This window comes from Heterodontus francisci, chromosome 48, assembly GCF_036365525.1.
Source record: "Heterodontus francisci isolate sHetFra1 chromosome 48, sHetFra1.hap1, whole genome shotgun sequence".
Lineage (NCBI taxonomy): Eukaryota > Metazoa > Chordata > Chondrichthyes > Heterodontiformes > Heterodontidae > Heterodontus > Heterodontus francisci.
The window spans coordinates 10,549,184-10,574,775 of NC_090418.1; the positions used below are offsets into that span (position 1 = coordinate 10,549,184).

Genomic DNA, 25,592 nt, shown 5'->3' on the forward strand with positions numbered 1-25,592 from the left:
ACAGTGAGCTGGAACTCTGTGGGCCACAGGCTTCAAACTGGACAACTCTTCAACCCCTGGGTTTCAGACTGGAGTGACGCCAATGCCCCTTAATACCCAGCCTTTTTGTTGGGTAAGGCGACTAAGGGACATGGAACCAAGGCTAGTGGATAGAGTTAAGGTACAGTTCAGCGACAATCTCATTGAATGGCGAAACAGACCCGAGGGGGCTCCCTGCCACATTCCCATTCTTCACCTCAATCGACTGACTCCAGCCTCTTACCAATCCTCCGGTGTTCCCAACTTACCAATATTCGGGGGCAGCTTCTCGGAATAGTCCGGGTCCCGTTTGCGTTGCTTCCTGCCAGGAAAATAAAACGGGGTGAGCTGTTAATCCCGCTCGGTGCCCCGCCCACACGCCAAGTGTTTGACCCTGACCCCCACGGACTTCAGAGTTCCGGCAATACCGAGAGCTCGCCAATCCCTCAGACAGGAGGCAAGAGGACAGGATGAGGTGTGGGGAACCCCGGGCCAAGAGGACTGAGATGATAGGGTACCAGCTGCTCCAATCCCCTCCCCCCCCGCCCACTGTTAACTGTATCATTTCATATCTATCTCCAAGTGTTTTTATCCAAATCCCTTTCAAAATGCCTTCACCGCCTTGACAACAGTCGGCACCTCTGGTAAGGCCATCCTGTAGTGGTTGATTGATCAGGGTTTGATGGTATCAATCTGTCCACTATCTGTGTTCACTGTGTTTGATTGCTTAAGCCTCCGGGTGGAGCTGCAGAGCAAAATTGAAACTAAGACTGCTAGAAGCTTCCACAGAATACTGGCTACTCTTAAGACATGTACTGAAATCCTGTAAGAACTTTTAAGCTAATGTGTTGTAAATAAACCAGTTGGTCATTTAACACCAGTGTGATACCTGTATTGCTCCGAGTTAAATCAGATATTACAAACTAAACCCAGTAACCCGACATAAACATAATGCATCCCATTTAGTAATCCTCCTGAAGTAATTCCAACCTCCCCCACCGACCCCCCTCCAACTCTCGATCGTGGTTCCCCCGAGCGGAATCTGGGCTCAGGGCTCTTGTGGGGAGTTCCCCGACTTGGCCACGCCCCACTCAGAGAACCGGAGGCACCCCTCGCCCGCCCGTCCAGCTTTACCTGAGACAGACCACAGCTACCACTGCCAGCACCAGGAGCACAAACACGACGGAAGCAGAGCTCACGATCAGCAGGAGCTCTTCGCGACGGCTCGGCGTATCTGCAACGGCAAGAGAAGGAACAGCGTCACCTGATTTGAGGGATCCTGCTCCCCTGCACCCCCCAAAAAAATGTCGGACGACCAAAATTTTCGTGGTTTTTTTTGCGAGAGAAGCGGTACAGCGAGCACTATTGGGGGAAAGGATTCAACCAATGAATGATCAGAGCGAAATATTCCATCAATGCCCATTGACCAACCTGAGTGTTTGTTTCCATTGCTGTATTTCAATTGTTGGCTTAAAAGATATAAAGCTCCAATTTGAAGCCAATGGTGCAATTCCCATATGTCAAATAGACCTGGAGCCACATTAAGCCCATATCCAAATACCCTCCCTTTCAACCAACAACACCTTGCATTTTTATAGTGCCTCGAACATCCTAAAACGCCCCAAGGTGCTTCACAGGAGCGTCGTGAAATAAAACATGGTACCGACAGTCATAAGGAGATATTAGGGACAGGTGACCAAAGGCTTGGCTTTAAGGAGCTTCTTAAAGGAGGAGAGAGGCGGAGAGGTTTAGGGAGGGAATTCCAGAGCTCGGGGCCCCAGGCAGCTGAAGGCATGGCCGCCAATGGTGGAGCGATGGGAATCGGGGGTGGGGTGGGGGGGATGCTCAAGAGGCCGGAATTGGAGGAGCAGCAAAGATCTCGGAGGTTACAGTTACAGAGGTGGTGAATTTATGGTCAAACGGTGGCTTTACCCCTATCTGCGATACTTTTGGGATGAAAAAAAAAAATCCGGAAGAAAATGATAAACCAAATCACTTTTGTTTTAATTCTCCTGTATTTTTTGTTCACCGGTTCCAATCTTGCACGGTTTTCAATATGGAAGCAGTCGGGGCCTACAAAGACGAGCAAAGCCTGGGACTTGACTGTACCTCCACCCAAGGTCCTGAAGTCCCTCTTGCTGCTGAACGTCCCATATCCCGCCGCAGTCCTGGCTCGGACCTGCACCACATAGACAACAGCATTCCTCAGGCCTTCAATCGAGAGAGTGTTTGTGGAGCTGCTGATGTACAACGCACTGCTTTCATTCTTGCCCTGCGGAGGACCAAAAAAAAGATTAGATTGAAAGACTGAACATTTATTTCATAAAACCTCTGCCCTCATTCCGCACATTAAGGAATAACCTGTCCTCATACAGCTCCTGATCGCATCCCTCAAATATTTTCCACACATTGACATCCACCAACTTGCATGGAGCTCGAGGGACTGTTGTTACGTTGGCCAATATGGCAGCCATTGTGTGCACAGCAAGCTCCCACGAACAGCAATCACATCAACGACTGTCTCAAAGGCCAGGACACCAGGGAGAACGCCACTGCCCTTCTTCCAATAGCACAGTGGGATCTTTTAAATCCACCTAACATCTCACCCAAAAGACGGCACCTCCAACAGTGCTGCACTCCCTCCGTACTGCGCCGGCAGCGCGGGCCGAGATGGTGCGCTCAAGTCTCTAGCTTGAACGCAAAACCTTTCGACTCGCTCCCACGCGGGCTGCGGCCTGACCTTGCCAACACTCAGTGACAGCCATCGCCCCCCCCCCCACTCCCCCCAACCACCATTTTAGGACAATGAAACGCACGGGCCATCATGCGGTGTGAGGCGAAGGGCCACCAAACCGTCAGAAAACAAGTGCAGCAGATCCCAAATGCACGCTCCATTGGCATTGACACCTTCCACGCACCTTTTCGTAGTACTTGACCTCATAGTCCAAGATCTGACCGCGGAGTTGCGTTGGGACTGGCCACTCGAGGGCGATGCTGTTCCTGGTTATCGTGGTCTGCTGGATGCTCCCAATGCCAAAGGCATTGGCTGCAAATAGTAAATGACAAAAATCCACATTCATATCACAGTGTGTACCATCTACAAGATACACTGCAGCAATGCACCTTCGACAGCACCGCCCAAGCCCGCGACCTCTACCAACTAGAAGGACAAGGGCAGCAGACGCATGGGAACACCACCACCTGCAAGTTCCCCTCCAAGTCACACACCATCCTGACTTGGAACTATATCGCCGTTCCTTCACTGTCACTGGGTCAAAATCCTGGAACTCCCTTCCTAACGGCACTGTGGGTATACCTATACCACATGCACTGCAGCGGTTCAAGAAGGCAGCTCACCACCACCTTCTCCAGGGTAATTAGGGATGGTCAATAAATGCTGGCCTTGCCAGTGATGCCCACATCCCACGAATGAATAAAGAGAAAGTGTGACATCTGAACACACGGACAGACGGTTAGTTGCAATGCCAAATTCACAAAGCACCTGTCACGCATGCAGGAAGACCCCAGGCACGAGCCACCCAGTTGACTACAGGTCAGACGTCATCGCTGACGGAAGTGTTGAGAAGCGCGGTGGGGGCCGCTGGCGCACAGCAAGATCCCGCCAACGGCGAGTGAATAAATGACCAGGTAAACTGTTTCTTTCTTTTATTTAGGCGGCGTTGCTTGAGGGAGGAGAGAGAGAAGGGGGTGGGAGGAAGAAAGAAAGAGAGAGAGAGAGAAAAAAAAGGGGGAGAGAGAGAGAGAGAGAGAAAAAAGGGGAGAGAGAGAGAGAGAGAGAAAAAAAAGGGGAGAGAGAGAGAGAGAGAGAGAAAAAAGGGGGAGAGAGAGAGAGAAAAAAGGGGGAGAGAGAGAGAGAGAGAGAAAAAAGGGGGAGAGAGAGAGAGAGAGAAAAAAGGGGGAGAGAGAGAGAGAGAGAGAAAAAAGGGGGAGAGAGAGAGAGAGAGAGAGAAAAAAGGGTGGAGAGAGAGAGAGAGAGAGAGAAAAAAAGGGGGAGAGAGAGAGAGAGAGAGAGAGAAAAAAGGGGGAGAGAGAGAGAGAAAAAAGGGGGAGAGAGAGAGAGAGAAAAAAAGGGGGAGAGAGAGAGAGAGAAAAAAGGGGAGAGAGAGAGAGAGAAAAAAGGGGGAGAGAGAGAGAGAGAAAAAAGGGGGAGAGAGAGAGAGAGAAAAAAGGGGAGAGAGAGAGAGAGAAAAAAGGGGGAGAGAGAGAGAGAGAGAAAAAGGGGGAGAGAGAGAGAGAGAGAAAAAAGGGGGAGAGAGAGAGAGAAAAAAAGGGGAGATAGAGAGAAAGGGGGAGAGAGAGAGAGAGAGAAAAGGGGGGAGAGAGAGAGAGAGAGAGAAAGGGGGAGAGAGAGAGAGGGGGGGAGAGAGGGAGAGGGGGAGAGAGAGAGAAAGTTGGAGAAGAGAGAGAGAGAGAAAGTTGGAGAGAGAGAGAGAGAGAAAGTTGGAGAGAGAGAGAGAGAGAGAAAGTTGGAGAGAGAGAGAGAGAGAGAGAAAGTTGGGAGAGAGAGAGAGAGAGAGAGAAAGTTGGAGAGAGAGAGAGAGAGAGAGAGAAAGTTGGAGAGAGAGAGAGAGAGAGAGAGAGAGAGAGAGAGAGAGAGAGAGAGAGAGAGAGATGAGAGAGAGAGAGAAAGTTGGAGAGAGAGAGAGAGAGAAAGTTGGAGAGAGAGAGAGAGAGAAAGTTGGAGAGAGAGAGAGAGAGAGAGAGAGAGAAAGTTGGAGAGAGAGAGAGAAAGTTGGAGAGAGAGAGAGAGAGAGAGAGAGAGAAAGTTGGAGAGAGAGAGAGAAAGTTGGAGAGAGAGAGAGAAAGTTGGAGAGAGAGAGAGAGAAAGTTGGAGAGAGAGAGAGAGAGAGAGAAAGTTGGAGAGAGAGAGAGAAAGTTGGAGAGAGAGAGAGAGAAAGTTGGAGAGAGAGAGAGAGAGAGAGAGAGAAAGTTGGAGAGAGAGAGAGAGAGAGAGAGAAAGTTGGAGAGAGAGAGAGAGAGAGAGAGAAAGTTGGAGAGAGAGAGAGAGAGAGAGAAAGTTGGAGAGAGAGAGAGAGAGAGAGAGAAAGTTGGAGAGAGAGAGAGAGAGAGAGAGAAAGTTGGAGAGAGAGAGAGAGAGAGAGAAAGTTGGAGAGAGAGAGAGAGAGAGAGAGAAAGTTGGAGAGAGAGAGAGAGAGAGAGAGAAAGTTGGAGAGAGAGAGAGAGAGAGAGAAAGTTGGAGAGAGAGAGAGAGAGAGAGAAAGTTGGAGAGAGAGAGGAGAGAGAAAGTTGGAGAGAGAGAGAGAGAGAGAAAGTTGGAGAGAGAGAGAGAGAGAGAGAGAGAGAGAAAGTTGGAGAGAGAGAGAGAGAAGAGAGAGAGAGCAGAGAGAGAGAGAGAGAAAGTTGGAGAGAGAGAAAGTGAGAGAGAGAGAGAGAAAGTTGGAGAGAGAGAGAGAGAGAGAGAAAGTTGGAGAGAGAGAGAGAAAGTTGGAGAGAGAGAGAGAGAAAGTTGGAGAGAGAGAGAGAGAAAGTTGGAGAGAGAGAGAGAGAAAGTTGGGAGAGAGAGAGAGAGAGAGAGAAAGTGGAGAGAGAGAGAGAAAGTTGGAGAGAGAGAGAGAGAAAGTTGGAGAGAGAGAGAGAGAGAGAGAAAGTTGGAGAGAGAGAGAGAGAGAGAGAGAAAGTTGGAGAGAGAGAGAGAGAGAGAGAAAGTTGGAGAGAGAGAGAGAGAGAGAGAAAGTTGGAGAGAGAGAGAGAGAGAGAGAAAGTTGGAGAGAGAGAGAGAGAGAGAGAAAGTTGGAGAGAGAGAGAGAGAGAGAGAGAAAGTTGGAGAGAGAGAGAGAGAGAGAGAAAGTGGAGAGAGAGAGAGAGAGAGAGAAAGTTGGAGAGAGAGAGAGAGAGAGAGAAAGTTGGAGAGTGAGAGAGAGACGTTGGAGAGAGAGAGAGAGAGAGAAAGTTGGAGAGAGAGAGAGAGAGAAAGTTGGAGAGAGAGAGAGAGAGAGAAGAGAGAAAGTTGGAGAGAGAGAGAAAGGGGGAGAGGGAGAGGCAGAGAGGGAGGGAGCAAAAGAGAGAAAGGGATAGAGAGAGAAGCAGAGACCAGTATCAGGAGAGATAGACGGAGAAGGAGGCAAAGAGGAGGGACATTAGAAAGAGAGAGAAAAAGACAAAATGGAATGGACAGGAGCCCTTTCCCCTGCACCCTGCCCTCCCCCTGCACCCTGCCCTCCACTGCACCATGTCCTACCCCGGCACTCACTTACCCTCCTGACTTGTGGTGACATTAATGGAAGTGAAGTGCGGCCTGTGGAGACTCTGTGATGACACACCATTGCGGGCTTGGATCTCGAAGATGTACGAGGTGTGGGCCTGCAAGTGACTGACCCGCACATGCCGCTGCTGCAGCCCAGCCTGTCGCGGAGAGTACCTGACGCCGTCCTCGCAGGCACGCAGGAGCGGCGTTCCATGCACTTCCAGCACACCACCGCGTAGGTGAGATCGTCCCGGCCGCCATTGTCCAGCGGCTCGCTCCACTCCAGGATCACCGTGGTGTCATTGATGCTCGCCCGCAGGTCGCGAGGCTCCGACGGAATGGCTGGAGCAATCGCAAAGGATGATGGGTAAAGGCGAAGGGTCAGTAACCGAGAGCAACACAGACAATGACGTTCATTCCTCACACCCCCACAACACTTAGATGAGCATCTGTTCAAATAACAATGTATAACATAAACATCAAAGCTGAGGGATAGCAGTGCTGGGCTAGACACAGAGTAAAGATCCCTCTACACTGTCCCATCAAACACTCCCAGGGCAGGTACAGCACGGGGTTTACTGTTGCCTGATTGGAGGTGCTGAGTGCTGATTGCAGCAACAAACCTCAGCTGACAGTGCTGGCAGCAGTTGGAGGTTGCCAGAGTTGGAGAGAGGAGCTGCACTGAGCAGAAGGAGAGCAGTTACAACCAAGCAGAGGGAAAGCTTCAACAACAATCACCTTTACAGTGAAGAAGAGATTTTCTTTGGAAACAAGGCTTGGTTGGAGGTGGGTGCTGAACACCAGTCGTTTGCTTTGCTTTGGACTGTTGGGGGAGGAACAAATGGCCGGAACAGGGGGTGGGGCTGCCATTCTGCTAGGATTCTGTGCTGCTGCAATAAGCACACAGGGGAGCTCCCTCCCCACCCGAATTGCCCTCTACTACCTCTGCAGCTGCAGCCTCTGTGGCTGCCCATGTAGTTCCGTGACCTTTTAAATTAATAACATCCAGCAATGGGGTGAAGAGCTATGCTCACCTCAACATGTCCATTGAGGCCTGCGTGAAGCAATGGCCGAGGTTGTCGGCCCCTTGACCATTGTTGCAGCCTCAAAGACGTACGGAAGGCTGTGTTCTTCCTGAGGACAGAGTGGGCGGTGTCCCTGGCCATGAGTAAGGGGCTCACTTTGGGGCGTCCTTCTGGTCAGTGGACCCTCTGGGGGCCACTGCGCATTGAATCATGTTATCAAACGTCCCACCCTTCTTTCCCAGTGAGCTCCTCCTCCCCCCATCTGCATCATCTGGGGGAGGTAAGGTCAGGGATCACTCCAGTCCCATTCGGTCTTCATGAGAGCAGCCCTCTGGCATGTGTACTCCTTCCGCCGCCAGCCCTTTATGCAGCTGGCGTGGGAGGAGGTCTTGGAGGGCCATTTCAATGTGGACTTCCAGGAGGGGGCGGCACACTGCGTCTTCTGGACCATGGATGGGGTGCGGTGCCATGCCTGCAAGGGGATGGGGCACGTTCGTAAGAACTGCCCCAACATCCCGGCCGCCAACTCCACCTCGGTGGCCCAGGGTGGCGCCGCTGCACCTCCCCCGACTCCAACAACAACTGCCGCTCAGGCGGTCCTGGAGGCTGTGGCTTTCACGGCCTCTGGTGGGGACGGGGAGACCCGTCCGAGTGGAAGGAAGGCGCGACGCAAAGCAAAACACCCAAAGGCTCGCTCCCCCTGCACATAACAGGACAACCTGAGCTTGAGCTTAGCCCTAGGCCTAACCCAGGGGAGCTCACCTGCCCCGTGGCTGAGCATAGGCCCAAGGAATCTCGGCAGGGGGTTGCGAGGGCAGAAACAGAGATGGGGGTCTCTGAGCCTCCGTGCCCCTCCTGGAATAAGAGGGTGTCACCCCCTCCTCTGAAGAGGCTAAGGAGTTGCAGGGTATATCTACTGGAGCGGGTCCAGACGGTTCCCCCACCACCAACACTATCGGGGCCTCAAGCCCTAAGCGGCAGTCCCCTGTCCCTCAGGATAGAGTGGGGAACGCCTTTGTAAATTTGGTAACTCTGAATGAGGAGGGAGAGGGCTCGCCTCTGGTGGGGGAGCCTGTGGACCCCACGGAAGAAGAGGTCTCTCCTTTGGCTGATGGGTCGGGTCCTGGGTCGGAGCGAGACCTACGAGGGTCAACCCTCCCAGCAGCCTGATGCTGCCGCCCAGGCTGTGCCCGACCCGGAGGCCAATTTGCATAATTCCTCGTCTGCTGGGTCTGTGGGCGCTGGAGGAGCGGGAGATGGCCTCCTCTCTCCCTGCCTCCGGTCTTGGCTCCGGCTGGATTTCCTGAGTCGGGAGCTTCCAACTCCCCTGGGTCCCTCACTGGCCTCACTCCACCGGAGGTAGAGGGGGGGTCCTGAACCACTGGTGCCCATAGACACCAGCCAAATAGATGAACCCAGAGAGGACGACTCCGCCATCGATCCTGGGGGTGGGACTGTGACAGAGGTGGGGCCCAGCTGGCAAGGCCGGGCACGTCCGCCCCACTGTGTGTGGTGGGTGTGTCGGCCACTGGCAGCGACGACCCGGAGGAGGATGGGGACTCGGTGCGGGGCACGGAGGACAACCTTGAATCCATCGCCAGTGAGGTGGTGGAGTCCCTCGTGCCTCCCACCGAGTCTCCTCTCATCCCCACCGCGGAACTCCGGGATTTCCTCGCGGCTTGCAGGGGTTGCCGCAATAAAGTTCAGCTGGCCCTCGGCTGTTGGTCAAATCTGGCGCTGATCATCCAGTCCGTCCGTGCCGCCCTGAAGAAAGCGGGCAGGCGCACGGGCGTGAAACTGGTTGAGAGGCGCCGTTTTAATGTGTTCCTCAATGGGTTGCTGGGGGAGTGGAGGGCCAGGTGCACTTCCACTCCCTCCTCACAGTGAGGTGTTTGTGACGGGTTTTAAGTACCTTTGACATGAAGATAACCATAGCCAGCCTCAACATCAACGGCAGCAGAGGGGCTCACCGCAGATTTCACAATCTCTCAGTCCTTAGGGAAGGGAGATACGCGGTGAGCTTTCTGCAGGAAACCCACACCGTTCCGGGAGACGAAGCCACCTGGCTCCTGGAGTGGCAGGGTGGGGTCTACATGAGTCACCTCACCCCTATTTCTAGTGGGGTGGCTATCTTGTTGGCCCCGACTTTTCAGCCGGAGATCTTGGGGGTCAAGGAGCTCGTGCCGGGCCGCTTGCTCCACCTCGCCGTTCGCCTGGGTAGCGTGCCGCTCCACTTTGTGAACGTGTACGCGCCCAGGCCCGGCGCTTTGCAAGCGCGCTTCTTTGACGAAGTGTCCGCTCTCTTGAGCTCCATCGATAGCGGCGAGTGCATCATCCTCGGGGGGGATTTTAACTGCACCCTCGAGGTGGGGGATCGCTCCGGTCCCCAGCGCAGCCAAGCGTCGGTGGAGAAGTTGAGGGGACTGATCAGCTCCCTTAACTTGGTGGACGTCTGGCGGAATCTCCATCCCGACTCCAGCACCTTCACGTGGAGGTCTGGAGGAGGAGGGTCCCGAATCGACCGCCTCTACTTTTCGGAGGCTTACGTCTCCCGCGTCTCGGCGGCCTCCATGCAGCTGGTGCCGTGCTCGGACCACCGCCTGGCGTGGGCAGAGTTCACTCCGCTCCGCACGCGGGCGGGGTCCACGTACTGGCACTTTAACAACCGGCTGCTGGAGGACGAGCGATTTCGGGACTCGTTCTGTCGATTCTGGGCCGACTGGAGAAGGAAGCAGGGGGGCTTCACCTCCTTGAGGCTATGGTGGGATGTGGGCAAGACTCACATCCGCGTCTTCTGTCAGGAGTGCGCGAAGGGGTCGACCAAGAGGCGGGAAGCCGAGATCGGGCGCCTTGAGAGGGAGGTGCTCGACTTGGAGTCCCACATCGGTCATGCCGTCGTGGACCTGGCCCTGTGGCAGGCGTACAGAGAGAAGGGAGCACTGATGCAGGTAATGCTGTTTTAATTGGAGTTTTGGTTTTATTTGTCTGTTTTTAATAAAGTTATTTTAAAATGTATATAAAGGGGGTCGGAAACGCTGCAGCCAATTTGTGCAGCAAGATCCCACTAATACATCAATATAAGTGATATTGATTGAGGGATAGCATTCTCGCACCTCGGAGTCAGAAGATTGTGAGTTTCAGTCCCACTCTAGGAGACGACGTTAAACCGAGGGCCCTGCCTGCATGCTCAGGTGGATGTAAAAGATCCCACGGCCGCTATTTCGAAGAAGTGGAGTGGGGTACCTTCCACGATTTCCTGGACCAACATTAATCTCTCAGCCAGCAGAATTTTAATTTAAAAAAAAAACGAGCCAGTCTATTAATGGATCGCTGTTTGTGGGATCTTGCTGTGCGCAAATTGGCTGCTGCTTTTCCTGCATCGTGAGAGCGATCAGGCCTCAGCAGGAGCACTTCATGGCAAAGCTGCTGTATAATTGAGAAATTTCGAACAGGGGAAACCCCCCGTTAACACTATGGGGTTTGTGACATAGTCCGGTTATCGTACAGCGGGCACAACGCGTTGGCACAAGCGTGCCAGCTGCCAACGGTACGGGGCCGTCCTCCCTGGGGTGAACGACGTCAAAACCCAGATGCACCAGGAGCACGGAGGGGGTTTCTGAAGGACGAGCTCAGGACAGATGCCAAGAGGTGTAGGTTACAGAGCTGACTGTACACAAGTCTGCACTTACAGCACTTGTAATCCACCGCTAATCCCAGCCGTTTAGCCGCATTATGAGCTGCTAATGCACCGTGTCAGAAGGACGTGCCGATGTGGGTAGGGATTCTGGCTCTGCTTGCCCACTTCCCCTAGGCCTCAAACTGCTCTACCTCCCACCCCCACCACCTCCCCAACTCACTAAAACTTTCCATCTGGACCTTGCTCAACTCTCCTCTTATGTCACCAGATCAATGCCTTTAAATTTCTGAAGGGGATTTGGACTGTTGGACGTGGAGAACACAGGACATAGGAGCAGGAGTAGGCCATATGGCCATGACAAGATCATGGCTGACCTTTGATCTCAACTCCACCTTCCCGCACTATCCCTTGATTCCCTTAGCATCCAAAAATCTATCGATTTCCGTCTTGAATATACTCAACAACTAAGCTCTCTGGGGATCCCACAGGCACCTGTAGCCGAGACCAGAACTAAGGGGGGGGGGGGTGGGGGGGCCATCAATGTGAGACAGTTACTAATAAATCCAATCAGGAATTCAGGAGAAACTTCTCTCCCCAGAGAGTGGTGAGAATGTGGAACTCGCTCCCACAGGGAGTGGTTGAGGTGAATAGTGTCGATACATTTAAGGGGAAGCTGGATAAACACACGAGGGAGAAAGGAATAGAAGGATGTGGTGATCGGGTGAGATGAAGTCGAGGGTGGGAGGAGGCTCGTGAGGAGCATGAACACCAGCATGGATCAGATGGGCCGAATGGCCTGTTTCTGTGCTGTACATTCTAAGTAATTCTAGGCCGAGGTTCAGCTTTAAAAGGAAACGTGCCCGATTTTCTAAAGCCAAGAGGATGTAAAATTCCCAAGGAAAACCAGGCCCCTCCTACCCCCCCCCCCCACCACATTGGATCATTAGCAGTGGCTCAGTGGATTGCACTTTCTCTCACGCCTCTGAGTCAGAAGGTTGTGGGTTTGAACCCCACTCCGGCCTCTAGTGCGGTACGGCAGGAGTGCTGCACTGCCGGAGGTGCCGCCTTTTGGATGAGGTGTTAGGCCTATTGGGACCCATCAGTCTCTGGTGGAGGTTGGCCAATAGTAAGCCCGACATTGGTGGGTGGGGATCTCCCTCGCTCTTCGACAGCCACCTGAGAGAGCTGACGAGGGTCTCACGTTCCACCCCAAAGGCGGCACACCTCCGACACTGCGGCACTCTCCTCTGCTGCAATGAGGCGCCAAGCTGCATTAAGAGCTGGAGATGGGCCTTGAACCCCTCCCTGGCCTTCTGTGCCGGGTATTACACCAACCGAGCCAAGCTGGGTGCCAAGCGTCCATGTCATCGGTGATGGCAAGAGTCCTATCAAAGCCTACATTTCACTTACCGGTGCAGGGCATCTCAGGTTGGTCATTGTTGGCTCGATAGCGCCCCCTCTGACAGCTGCAGGAGGTGGCGCCGAGGGAGGTGGCTTTGCTGTTGCGGGGGCACAGGCTGCAAGGACCCTCACCTTGGCTTGCCTTGAAATTGCCAGTGGCGCAGGCTGGAGGAGGAACCAAAAGCAAGAGTCAAGTTAGGCCTGGGAAAATACGCACGGTTTCTGCCTCAGACCCAGAATATTCCCCGACTTGCTCTCGGCTTGATGCTCAGTCTTCAACCGTCAGCCGAACGATACACACCTTGGCTCGATGAGGGATGGATCGTACCCGATGCTGTCCCTTTAAGTGTCTGAATGCTCAATCTCTTCCATAGTTACCTGGGGAACGAAGGCATTCAGGGATGTGAGGAACGCAGAGGGTATCTCCAGTTGGGAAGATCCAAGGGTACCTTGGTCAACTCACAGTGGTGGGCACTGCATTTCTATAGTGCCTTCAGCCACCTCAGCACATCCCAAAGCACTTCACAGCCAATTAATTACTTCTTTTTTGGGGCGGGAGTGGGGGTGATGTGTGGTCACTTTTGCCTGCGGACGCCAATTTGCGCACAGCAAGCTCCCACGGACAATGTGATAACCTGTTTTTAAGTGATGTTGGCTGAGAGATAAATATTGGGCCCAGGACTGCCAGATCCCAGGGCCCTGGCACCACCTTAGCAACCGCCTTCCCACTTTTCCCGATGCGTCTCGGGAGAGCAGCTGCCCGCGACAGGTTAGAATGGGAATGATTTTAATGCCCGAAGGACCTCAGGGGGGAGAGGTGGGGGGGAGGGGGGAGGTTTAATCCATTGGGACATGGTGAGGCCTAATAAAAATGTGGGCCTACAGGGAAACCTTTCAAGGGACATCCAGAGATTGTGACATCCAAAACAACAACAAATTGCATTCACATAGCGGCTTTAACCTAGTTAAAAAAAAATTAACAAAATTGTATGCCGAGCCACATATGGAGATATTAGGACAGATGCCCAAAAGCTTGGTCAAAGAGTTCTCAAGGTGAAAGATGATTCGACCGAGGAATCTGCAAAGAGGAGGCATTCTTTTCACCCAAGTTACCCAGACTCGTGTCGAAGTGAAGCAGAATTCACTTGGAGTCTTCCATTTTGCTCCTGTTTTACATAGAATGTACAGCACAGAAATGTGCCATTCGGCCCATCTGCTGCATGCTCCCACCCCTCTTCATCTCACCCGATCAGCCTCTCCTCTATTCCTTTCTCCCTCATGTGTTTATCCAACTTCCCCTTAAATGTATCGACACGATTCACCTCAACCACTCCCTGTGGGAGCGAGTCCCACATTCTCACCACTCTCTGGGGAAAGGAGTTTCTCCTGAATTCCCCATTGGATTTATTGGTGACCGTCTTTTATATCGATTGCCCCCTAGTTCTGGTCTCCCCCACAAGTGGAAATATCTTCTCTACGTCTACCCGATCATAATTTTTAAGATCTCAACCAGCCTTCTCTTTTCTAGAGAAAAGAGCCCCAGGCTACTCAATCTTTCCTGGTAATTATAACTTCTCAGTTCTGGTAAATGTTTTCTTGTCCCATCTCCAGCACCTTTGATATCCGAATAATATGGAGCGGAGAACTGTTTTCATCTTTTGTATTCCTCAGGCTACCCCTCCCCCACCCCCAAAAGGTGCTGACTCAGGTTGGATACGGTTGGAATAGACCCTTTGGTACTTTGCCAAAATGGCTACTCATCGTCTGTCAATCCAGACAGCGAATGACGACAGGGCGCGTGGCTGCAAAAACAGCGTCCCAGTCAAGCCCCATCCTGCCCGTGCCTCACACACACACACACACACACTCACTCACACTCTTACTTCCCAGCACTCTGGTTGACCTAGCTTTGCCCGTCTCTCCCCAAGGTGGGTCCTACCAAACCTTTGGTTGCCTGTCTTAATACCTCCTCATGTGACTCGGTGTCAATACGTGGGCAGGAAAACAGAAATGACCGTGGGATTATTCTAAAAGCCCAAGTGATTGGGTGGACCTGCTCCTGCCCGGCCTTCAGCCTCCCCTACGCACAATTCCAGTCCCACGCTCTCTGAAGCGGCCTACTGAGCGAAGGGCAATTGTCACCTAACTCCCAGGGACATCAACTCGCGATTAAATCTGCTTCCACCGCCCTTTTCGACGGCGTGTCCTGGACCATAACTCTCATCTTCGATCCCCCCCCCCTCAACCTTCTCTGCTCGAAGGAGATCCACCCCCCCCAGCCTCTCCACATAAATCGAAGGCCCTCATCACTGGCACCATTTTAGTAAATCTCCTCCACGCCCTTTGCAAAGGCCTCGACATTCTTCCAAAAATGCCCGGAACTGGACGCAATATTTCAGCTGGGGCCCAGCCCGCAATTTATAAAGAGTGAGCTAGCGAACACATGAAGTAACGCAGATGAAAGCACTCTGTTATCTCCTTTGTAATCTGCCCAGTTCCTCCCCTTACCCTGCTCCCTCCCCTGACTGAAAGCCAGGCTGACAAGTACTGGCTCAAAAGAAGTGGGATCTTATGGCTGAGAGACACCTTTGATGTTCATACCGCTCCTTGCAGGATGACCCACTTTTTGATGAATTATGCAAACGCAGCTTCTAAGGGTTGCAGGCAGTCTGCACCAACTGAGTCCGTGAATGGTGAATGATATTAAAGCACATACAGTGTCCATCTCTGTATCATGAAGGAACAAACAAGGTGACACACATTTACAGAAGGGCCTTTGACCCGGTCAGGATGGTCCCAAAGTGTGTCACCAATCGCCAATGAAATGCTTTTGAAGCGTTATCTAGGCAAATGGGACAGCGAATCTCCGCACAGCAAGATCCCACAAACAGCAGGATGAATGAATGAGCAGCGAATACGTTTTTAGGGATGTTGGTTGAGGGATAAATATTGGCCCCAGGACACTGAGGAGAACTCACCCCCCCACACTGACCCCCCCACCCCGCTCTTTTTCCAATACAGAACCCCCCCCCACCAGGATCTTTTAGAGGGCGGATGAGGCCTCGGTTTGACGTCTCATCCCAAAGACGGCACCTCCGACAGTGCAGCAGTCTTTCAGGACGGGCACTGGGAGTGTCGGCCTGGATCATGTGCTCGAGTCTTTGGAGTGGGACGTGAAGCCCACGGCTTTCTGACTCAGAGGACAGACGGTGCCTGCCACATCGGGCAAGCAAAGAACATCAGTCCTCATCACCACCAGCCCCCCACCCTCCTGCCCCCTCCTCCCCACACCACCCCTCTGGTGATGACACTGAGGGTGGGGAAAGTCAACCCTCTAATCCGTATGTCCATCACCAGTAGTCACGACAACAGGAAGGCCCGAGAGAAGCCACTAGGCCTAGATGCCACCCCCTCTCCCCCAACGCCTCACCTTTGCAAACGGTGTCCTTCTCCGCAGGCTCGTAACCCGGGCCACAAGTGCACTTCCCGACGGGCACAATCCACTCGCCATCCGCGTTGCAGTAGAGCTTGAGGGGGATGGAAACCTCCACGGCGTTGGGGATGCAGGCGCCCGGCGCGATGACCAGCGAGGTGGGCTCGGCCCCCGTCACCGTCTCGGGGAAGGAGGCGAAGCTGGCCACCATGGCCGGGCATTTCTTGAAGAAGACTCGGATGGACAGGAGCGCCATGCAGGCTCCTTGGTCTTGGAAGGCCAGGTAGAAGCCATTGCTCCTCAGCGGGCCCAGGTTCAGTGTCTTGGTGTTGGCTCGGCCCACCTTCTTGTTGGGGAAGACAGAATCGGCCGCCACGGTGTCCACCTTGACGTAAGGGTTCTCCATCCAGGCCGGCAAGCCCTGGGTAGCCGAGTCCGAGTCCGATTCGTAGTAGTACAGGTTGAAAGTCTCCTTGCAGGAGCCGGGCACGTTGGGGATGGAGGAGCAATCGCGCATGGTGAACTTGAGCTCCACGTAGACCCGCTGGGCACCACGCCGAGGGATGTAGGTGGTGCGTAGCCAGTTGTTCTGGTTGGGCACCCGGACTTGGCAAACCTGGTAGGTCCGCACGGTGTTCATCTCATCGTCATTCCCACTCACCTCTTCCCACTAGGGAAACAAAGGAAAATGACCATTCATCGTGAGGGAGATAAACCAACTTATAACCCCTTACCAGAGAACCCGACTCCATTGAGAGAGACTTTATTTTATTATTTATTTATTTATTTAGAGATACAGCACTGAAACAGGCCCTTCGGCCCACCGAGTCTGTGCCGGCCAACAACCACCCATTTTTATACTACCCCTGCAGTAATCCCATATTCCCTACCACCTACCTACACAAGGGCCAATTTACCTATCAACCTGCAAGTCTTTGGCTGTGGGAGGAAACCAGAGCACCCGGCGGAAACCCACGTGGACACAGGGAGAACTTGCAAACTCCGCACAGGCAGTACCCAGAATCGAACCCGGGTCCCTGGAGCTATGAGGCTGCGGTGCGAACCACTGCGTCACAGTTTAATTAACCCTGTCCTTTAAGATCCACCCCCCCCCCACTCCCATTCCTGCTGGTTTAAAGAATTTGAGCCCATCACTAAACTTTTTTAAAAAAATTCATTCATGGGATGTGGGTGTCGCTGGCCAGGCCAGCATTTATTGCCCCATCCCTAATTGCCCTTGAGAAGGTGGTGGTGAGCTGCCTACTTGAACCTCTGCAGTCCGTGTGGGGTAGGCACACCCACAGTGTTGTTTTTATTGACTTCGTAGCGGTTAGATACAACTGAGTGGCTTGCTAGGCCATTTCAAAGGGCATGTAAGAGTTAACCACATTGCTGTGGGTCTGGAGTTACATGTAGGCCAGACCAGGTAAGGACAGCAGATTTCCTTCCCTAAAGGACATCAGTGAACCAAAGTTTTTTATTTTACAACAATCGACAATGGTTTCACGGCCATCATTCGACTAGCTTTTTAATTTCAGATTTATTAATTGAATTCAAATCCCACCTTCTGCTGTGGTGGTTTAACATCCTGCCCGAAAGGCAGCACCTCTGACAGTGCAGCACTCCCTCCGTAGTGCAGTGGGAGCATCAGCCTGCATTACAAGTGCAAGTCTCCAGATGTGGGACTTGAACCCACAAACGTCTGACTCCGAGGCGAGAGTGCTTCCCACTGAGCCACACCCAGCACCTGAGAATGCAGTGTTCGAACGGATACTTTAGTATTCATTAAGGCTGGGCCGTCCAAGTACAAGAAGCTGGGAACTGCAGTGGGTGAGAACTCTCCAGCGAACTTGCCTCAAGTGGGCGTTTAATTATTGTCAATAAGTTATTACTGTATGATTAATGTCTACGTTGAATGCTTTGAACCCTTTGATGTTGAGGAGGAACTAATTACACAGAATGTGCAGCACAGAAACAGGCCATTCGGCCCATCTGCTCCGTGCTGGTGTTTGCTCGTGCTGTCGGGGAGGGTTTAAACTAGAATGGCAGGGGGATGGGAATCGGAGCAGGGAGACAGAGGAGAGGGAAACAAGGATAGAAATGAAAGACAGAAAGGTAAGAAGCAAAAGTGGAAGGCGGAGAAAGCAAGGGCAAGAAACAAATGGGGCTGTAGTGCAAAATAAAGCTAAGGTGACCAACAATGTTAAAAAGACAAGTCTAAAGGCATTGTGTCTTAATGCACGGAGCATTCGCAATCAGGTAGATGAATTAACAGAGCAAATATATAAAAACAGTTATGATATAGTGGCGATTACAGAGACATGGCTGCAGGGTGACCAAGGATGGGAACTGAACATCCAGGGGTATTCAATATTTAGGAAGGACAGGCAAAAAGGGAAAGGAAGTGGGCTAGCATTGTTAGTAAAGGAGGAAATCAATGCAGTAGTGAGGAAGGATATTGGCTCGGAAAATCATGATGTGGAATCTTTATGGGTGGAGAAACATCAAGGGGCAGAAAACGTTGGTGGGGGTTGTCTATAGGCCCCCAAACAGCAGTGGAGATGGAAGGCATGGCATTAAATAGGAAATTAGAGACGCATGCAATAAGGGTACAACTGTAATCATGGGTGACGTTAATCTACATGTAGATTGGGCAAACCAAATTAGCAATAATACTGTGGAGGAGGATTTCCTGGAGTGTGCACGTGACGGTTTTTTAGACCAATACGTTGAGGAACCAACGGGTATTGTGCAATGAGAAAGGATTAATTAACAATCTTTTTGTGCTTGGGGAGGAGCGACCATAACATGACAGAATTCTTCATTAAGATGGAGAGTGAAGTAGTTGAATCCGAAATTAGGGTTCTGAATCTAAATAAAGGAAACTACTAAGGTATGATGCGCGAGTTGGCTATGGTGGATTGGGGAACTTTACTAAAAGGGTTAATGGTGGAAAGGCAATGGATAATATTTAAAGAACGTGTCCATGAATTACAACAATTATTCATTCCTGTCTGGCACAAAAGTAAAACCGGAAAGGTGGCTCAACCGTGGCTTACAAAAGAAATTAGGGACAGTATTAGATCCAAAGAGGAGGCATATAAAATTTCCAGAAAAAGCAGCAAGTCTGAAGATTGGGAGCAGTTTTGAATTCAGCAAAGGAGGAAAAAAGAGGTTGATTAAGCCGGGGGGAAATAGAGTGCGAGAGTAAACTTGCTGGGAACATAAAAACTGACTGTAAAAGCTTCTATAGATATGTGAAGAGAAAAAGATTCGTGAAGACAAATGTAGGTCCCTTAGTCAGCAACGGGGGAAGTTATAATGGGGAAACAAAGAAATGGCAGAACAATCAAACACATACTTTGGTTCTGTCTTCACAAAGGAGGACACAAATAACCTCCCAGAAATGTTCGGGAACCAAGGTTCTAATGAGAGGGAGGAACTGAAGGAAATCAGTATTTGTAAAAAATAGTGCTAAGGAAATTAATAGGGTTAAAGGCTGACAAATCCCCAGGGCCTGATAATCTACATCCCAGAGTACTAAACGAAGTGGCCCTGGAAATAATGGATGCATTGGTGGTCATCTTCCAAAATTCTATAGACTTTGGAGTAGTTCCTACAGATTGGAGAGTGGCAAATGTAACCCCATTATTTTAAAAAAGGAGGGAGAAAGAAAACAGGGAATTACAGACCAGTCAGCCTTGCATCAGTAGTGGGGAAAATGCTAGAGTCTATTATAAAGGATGTGATAACAGAACACCTGGAAAGCATAAATGGGATTGGACAAAGTCAGCATGGGTTTATGAAAGGGAAATCATGCTTAACATGATTTTGAACCACAGGTGAACCTGTGGAATTCTCTACCGCAGAAGGCAGTGGAGGCCAAGTCATTAAATATATTCAAGAAGGAGATAGATATATTTCTTAATGCCAAAGGGATCAAGGGATATGGGGAGAAAGCGGGAACAGGGTACTGAATTAGACCATCAGCCATGATCTTTCTTTCAATGGCAGTGCAGGCCCGAAGGGCCGAATGGCCTACTCCTATTTTCTATGTTTCTTTGTCACGGGGCGCCAAGCTCGGCCCAGTGCAACCCCCCCATGCCCACCGCACCCCCTCAACCACCCCTAGTTTAAAAAATAACACAAGACGGGACTCCTCCTCCTGGGCACTACCCATCGAGCATCGGAGCCAAGGCATGATCAGACATGGCTGTGGCGCTGCCACCACAGTCGAATAGCCAGCCTCTGGATCTAGGCCCATGCCAGCAGTATACCCTTTGGGAGAGGAGAGGAAGAAATCTGCGGGATTCCCGGTGTTGTATGATCGCCTCAAGAGTGAATTCCCTTTAAGACCTCAGTATGCTAACGAGCCATGTACCAGGATGCAGTCATGTGACTCAAAGCCTTAATCCCTCTGCAACTGTAACACCGAGAGGAAGGTTCTGTATATAGTTGGCTCTCTGCTGTACATACCAGTTCAGCTGTTAAACCCGGTGGCAATCTTCAACGAATTGGACTCCATGCATCTCATTTCTGTTGCATAAGGCAACTTAAAGAACTCATTTCACCTGGCAGCTGGTCTTCCTGTGTGAGCTTTAAAAGGATATTCTCCCTCATCAACTATTGTTCCAATTCCCCTTTTGAAAGTTATTATTGAATCTGCTTCCACCGCCCTTTCAGGCAGCGCGTTCCAGATCACAACGACTCACTGAGTTAAAAAAAATTCTCATCTCCCCCCCTCTGTTTTTTTTTAACCAATTATCGTAAATCTGTGTCCCTCTGGTTACCGATCCTCCTGCCAGTGGAAACAGTTTCTCCTTATTCACTCTCTCAAAACCCCTCCTGATTTTGAACACCTCTATTAAATCTCCCCTTAACCTTCTCCGCTCCAAGGGGGAACAATCCCAGATTCTCCAGTCCCTCTACAGAACTGATGTCCCTCCCGGGTCCCATTCCAGTAAATCTCCTCCGCACCCTCTCCAAGCCTTGACATCCTTCCGAAGGTGCGGAGCCCGGAACTGGCAACAAAACTCCAGCTGAGGCCTGACTGATGATTGGGAAATGCTTGCTGTAACTTCTTGCTTTTATATCGACGTGTCTGTTTCTAAAGTAAAGGATCCCATATCGACACCAGCGATGTTTTTATTGTCTCCTCAGTGGCCTAAGGTTGATGTGTAGCAAAGGAAAGCCTTGAAAGCGGAGAGGATTAAAGAACTATGAAACTTTTACCCCAGACTCCGGATACACCGTCCACTTCAGATCTGCAGTCTCCAGTCGTGTGTTCATCAACATTTCTGTGAGAAGAGTAAAAATAAAACATTTTTTTAAAAATAAAGAACTGCCCGGTCAATCCTGGGTGCTCTTGCAATACTTCAATAAACATCCCATCTCGCAGAAGTGTCTCGCGTACCGTTAATTACTTTCAAATGACTCTCTCGCCTCGGAGGCCAGAGGTCACGGGTTCAGGTCGCGCGCGGGGAGGGGGGTGGGACGTCAACGCGACAACCAGGCCGACGCTGCAGTACTGAGGGGAGTGCTGCACTGTCGAGGGTGCCCTTTCTCAGACGAGGGGTTAAACCGACGGCCCCCGTCTGCCCCCCTCGGGTGGGGGTAAACGGTCGCAGGGCCACTGTGTCGAAGAAGAGCAGGGGGGAGTTCTCCCCAGCGTCCTGGGGGGGGGGGGGGGGGCCAATATTTATCCCTCAACCAACATCACTAAAAAAAAAAACAACATTATCCGGTTGCTATCGCATTATGGTTTGTGGGAGCTTGCTGTGCGCTAATTGGTTGCATTGGTTTCCTACAAAACTACAAAAATTGGCCGTAAAATGCTTTGGAACATCTCGACGCCATGGCGTTCACGTTCTTCCTTCCTAAATATATAGGCGACCACACCCCATATACAGTACACAGCAGGATCCCACAAACATGAATGAGACGAATGGCCAATTTTGGGGCTCGTGGTGAAGGGAGGAGCACTAACCAGAACAGCAGAGAGGGGAAATCACCCAACTCTGCCCCAGACAGTGCTCTGGGAATCCCTTTGCCTGAAAAGGTCATCAGTTCAAACTTTCATCTTTGTATTTGCGAGGCCACTTCAGAGGGCAGTTAAGAGCCAACCAGGCTGGTGAGAGACTGAAGTCACGTATTATCCACGGTCTCCATCACTGAAGGACTGTCGTGAACCAGTTGGGTTTTTCCAACAAACCGACGGTTTTATGGTCATTTAACTCGCATCAGTCCTCTATCTCTAATATGTGTTTCGAAACCGAATTCAAACAGGCCGGGTGGGATCTGAACTCACGTCCTCTGCATTATTAATCCAGGCCATAGGCTTTCACATCCAAGATCACCACCAGGCTACCGTATATACACACACACCAACTCGCTGGCGAACCCCAGGCCCCGTTTTAAAATGCGGTGCGGCCCTCTCAGAAAGGAGGGGGCTAACCGACCATTTTAAAGACGGACGACGGCCCTCAAATCGACGCGGTAGGCCGAGAGCCTGAGCGTTTCCTGAGCCCAGTTGCAGTTCCCGTCAAAAGTGACTGGCTTAATTAGCGACTCTTTGGCACAAAGAAAGCCAATTACTCCAATTTCGCGTAGGCCCAACAGGCCTTGAAGGCCTCTTGGTTACCAGCGACTCTACCAACCCCTTCACACACTAGGCCCCAATCACCAACATCAAAGTGGAGATCGTTCCTTCTCTTGTCTTCCCGCAAATATATTAGACTGGGATGGGGTTCGGTTAATAGGTTAATATTTCACTTCAGTGGCCAAACTGCTGGATTAGGAGAGAAGGAGGACAGTTCGCTCACTCGGAGTCTGAGGAATGGAGCTCACACATTTGGAAAGCTCACTACGGCCTGCCCTCTACATGTCACGTGCCCCTCACCTCCACCCTCATGGACTCTGAGTCACTGCCCCAGAACAGATTATAACTGAAGATACTTGTTCTCGCCTTCAAAACTCTCCACATTATTCTGACCCTCCGCCCTCTCCCAACGACCTCCTCCAGCCTCCTCTCCCACCTCTCACTCCATCGCCAGCTCTGGGGCACTCCAACCCACAACTTCCCCCCCACACCCCCTTCCCTCGGCTCCACCAGCCCTGCTCCCTGAACCTCTTTCCTCAAAGCCACCTCTCCGTGTTAAAAGTGAGAGCTGGGAAAAGAGTGAATGAGAACGAAAAGACTTGCATTTCCAAAGCGCCTTTCACATCCTCAGGACATCTCAAAGTGCTTTACAATTAAGTACTTTTTCAAGTGTAGTCACTGTTGTAATGTAGGAAATGCAGCAGCCAATTTGCGCACAGCAAGATCCCACACACAGCAATGATAATGACCAGATCATCTGTTTTAATGATGTTGGTTAAGGGATAGATACTGGCCCCAGGACACCAGGGAGAACTCCCCGCTGCTCCTCTTCGAAAAAGTGGCCAAGGGATCTTTTACATCCACCCAAACAAGCAGATGGGGCCTGGGTTTAAAATTTCATTTGAAAAGCAGCATCTCTGACAGTGCAGCACTCCCTCAGTACTGCGCCAAGTAACTCACCTCCTGACTCCCCAATGCCTGTCCACCATCTACAAGGCACAAGTCAGGACTGTGATGGAATACTCTCCGCTTGCCTGGATGGGTGCAGCTCCAACAACACTCAAGAAGCTCGACGCCATCCAAGACAACGCAGCCCGCTTGACTGGCACCCCATCTACAAACATTCACTCCCTCTACCACCGACGCACTGCAGCAACGCACCAAGGCTCCTTTGACAGCACCACCCAAACGCGCGACCTCTACCACCTAGAAGGACAAGGGCAGCAGATGCATGGGAACACCACCACCTGCAAGTTCCCCTTCAGGTCACACACCATCCTGACTTGGAACTATATCGCCGTTCCTTCACTGTCGCTGGGTCAAAATCCTGGAACTCCCTTCCTAACAGCACTGTGGGTCTACCTACCCTACATGGACTGCAGCAGTTCAAGAAGGCAGCTCACCACCACCTTCTCAAGGGCAATTAGGGATGGGCAATAAATGCTGGCCTGGCCAGCGATGCCCACATTCCAAATATGAATTTAAAAAAAAGTCAGCTGTCGGCACAGGTTAAGTTGCTCAAATCTCTGGGAGTGGGGCTTAAACCCACGGCTTCTGACAGAGAGCCACCCTTCGGCCCATCGTGGCTGGGCTAGCTCTTTGAAAGAGCAGCCGTGCTTCGTCCCTCCCGTTGTGCCCGTGACCCCTCTAAAGACCCTCATCCGGAACTTCCCGCCCAACCCTTCCTACGCTATCAGCCTCCGCCAGCTTTTCAGTTGGACCGTTGCAGATGCGGGCGACTCCGAGCAGGGAGAAAAAAAAAGTCTCATCTCCCCTCTGGATCTGCCTGCCAATGATGTGAAATTTAGGACACGGAAGTGTCGAGTCTGGGCCAAAACAAGGCTTAGGACTGGGGAGAATCAGAGAACAGTCTAATCGCACAATCTGGCATCAGATAGGCCCGAGATTGGATCTCGACACCAAATCATTATCTCACCTGAGCTAATTACGACAGACGCAGGTACACGCCTGAGAATGGGTAAGTGATACCTCTGTAATTGCGTGTTCCAACAAGGAAACCACACCTCTTGCGTGATGTTTTAACACTGAATTCTGAGGTAACCGCAGAACAGACCATTAGCTCAATTGTCTGCTCGCAGTGAACTAGGTGAAAGGTTAAGCCGCCTCACACAAGGGCTGCAGAGCACCGGTGAGCAGACGAGGCACGTCAAGATGCAGCGTCCTGGCGATGGCCTGCTCTCGGCTTTTAGAAGGGCTTTTCCCCGGAGCCTGTGGAAATCGGGAATCAGAAAGAGAAGGACTTGCATTTCTATAACTCCTCTCCCATCCTCAAGACGTCCCTTGCGGCCAATGAAGTACATTTTCTTCGCTGTCTAGCTACTGTCCTAGCGTGGGAAACGCGGATGCCGATTTGCGCAGAGCAAGATCCCACAAACAGCAATGTCATAGCGAGCAGGTAATCTGTTTTACTGACGTTGGTCGAGGGATAAATATTGGCCCCAGGACACCGGGGAGAACTCCCCTCCGCACCCCGCACCCCCCATTCTTCAAACGAGTGGCACAGGATCACTTGTGTCCACCCGAGAGGGCAGCAGGGGCCTCGGTTTAATGTCTCAACCAAAAGACGGCACCACCGACAGTGCAGCACTCCCTCATTACAACATTTATATAGCTTCTTAGCAGTTATCATAAAGTAATATTCCACATGGTGCCACATAAGTAGATATTAGCGACCAAAAGATTGGTCAAAGAGGTCGGTTTTAAGGAGCATCTTAATGGAGGAGAGAGAGAGGCGGAGAGGGTTTAGGGAGGGGATTCCAGAGCTCGGGGCCCCAGGCAGCTGAAGGCCCGGCCACCAATGGTGGAGCAATGGGAATCGGGGGTGATGCTCAAGAGGCCGGAATTGGAGGAGCGCAGAGATCCCGGAGGGTTGTACGGGCTGGAGGAGGGTAACAGAGATAGGGAGAGGGTGAGGCTGTGGAGGGATTTGAAAACGCAGATGAGAATTTTAAAAATCAAGCTGTTGCTGGACTGGGAGCCAGTGCGGGCCAGAGAGCACAGGGGGGCGATGGGTGAATGGGATGCAAGTTAGACTGTGGGCAGCAGAGTTTTGGATGAGCCTAAATTTACGGAGGGTAGAACGTGGCAGACCAGCCAGGAGTGCGTTGGAATAAGTCAAGGCTGGAGGTAACAAGGGTATGGATGAGGGTTTCAGCAGCCGATGAGCTGAGGGAGGGGCGGAATCGAGTGGCACTGGGAGTCTCATTGTAGACCTTGTGCACAAGTCTCTGGAG

At 51.6% G+C, this 25,592-nt stretch overlaps 1 protein-coding gene across 1 annotated transcript in view; it reads right to left on the reverse strand.

Annotated features, from left to right (window-relative positions):
* The window catches only part of LOC137357348 (ephrin type-B receptor 3-like), a 41,522-nt gene extending 20,487 nt beyond the window's left edge, over nt 1-21,035 (reverse strand). The window contains 9 exon segments of the mRNA XM_068023610.1: nt 288-340; nt 1,153-1,252; nt 2,128-2,290; nt 2,937-3,064; nt 6,255-6,458; nt 6,461-6,586; nt 12,317-12,472; nt 15,738-16,410; nt 20,973-21,035. Of these exon segments, the coding sequence (XP_067879711.1) occupies nt 288-340; nt 1,153-1,252; nt 2,128-2,290; nt 2,937-3,064; nt 6,255-6,458; nt 6,461-6,586; nt 12,317-12,472; nt 15,738-16,410; nt 20,973-21,035 (1,666 nt within the window).
* Nucleotides 21,036-25,592: the final 4,557 nt, after the last annotated feature.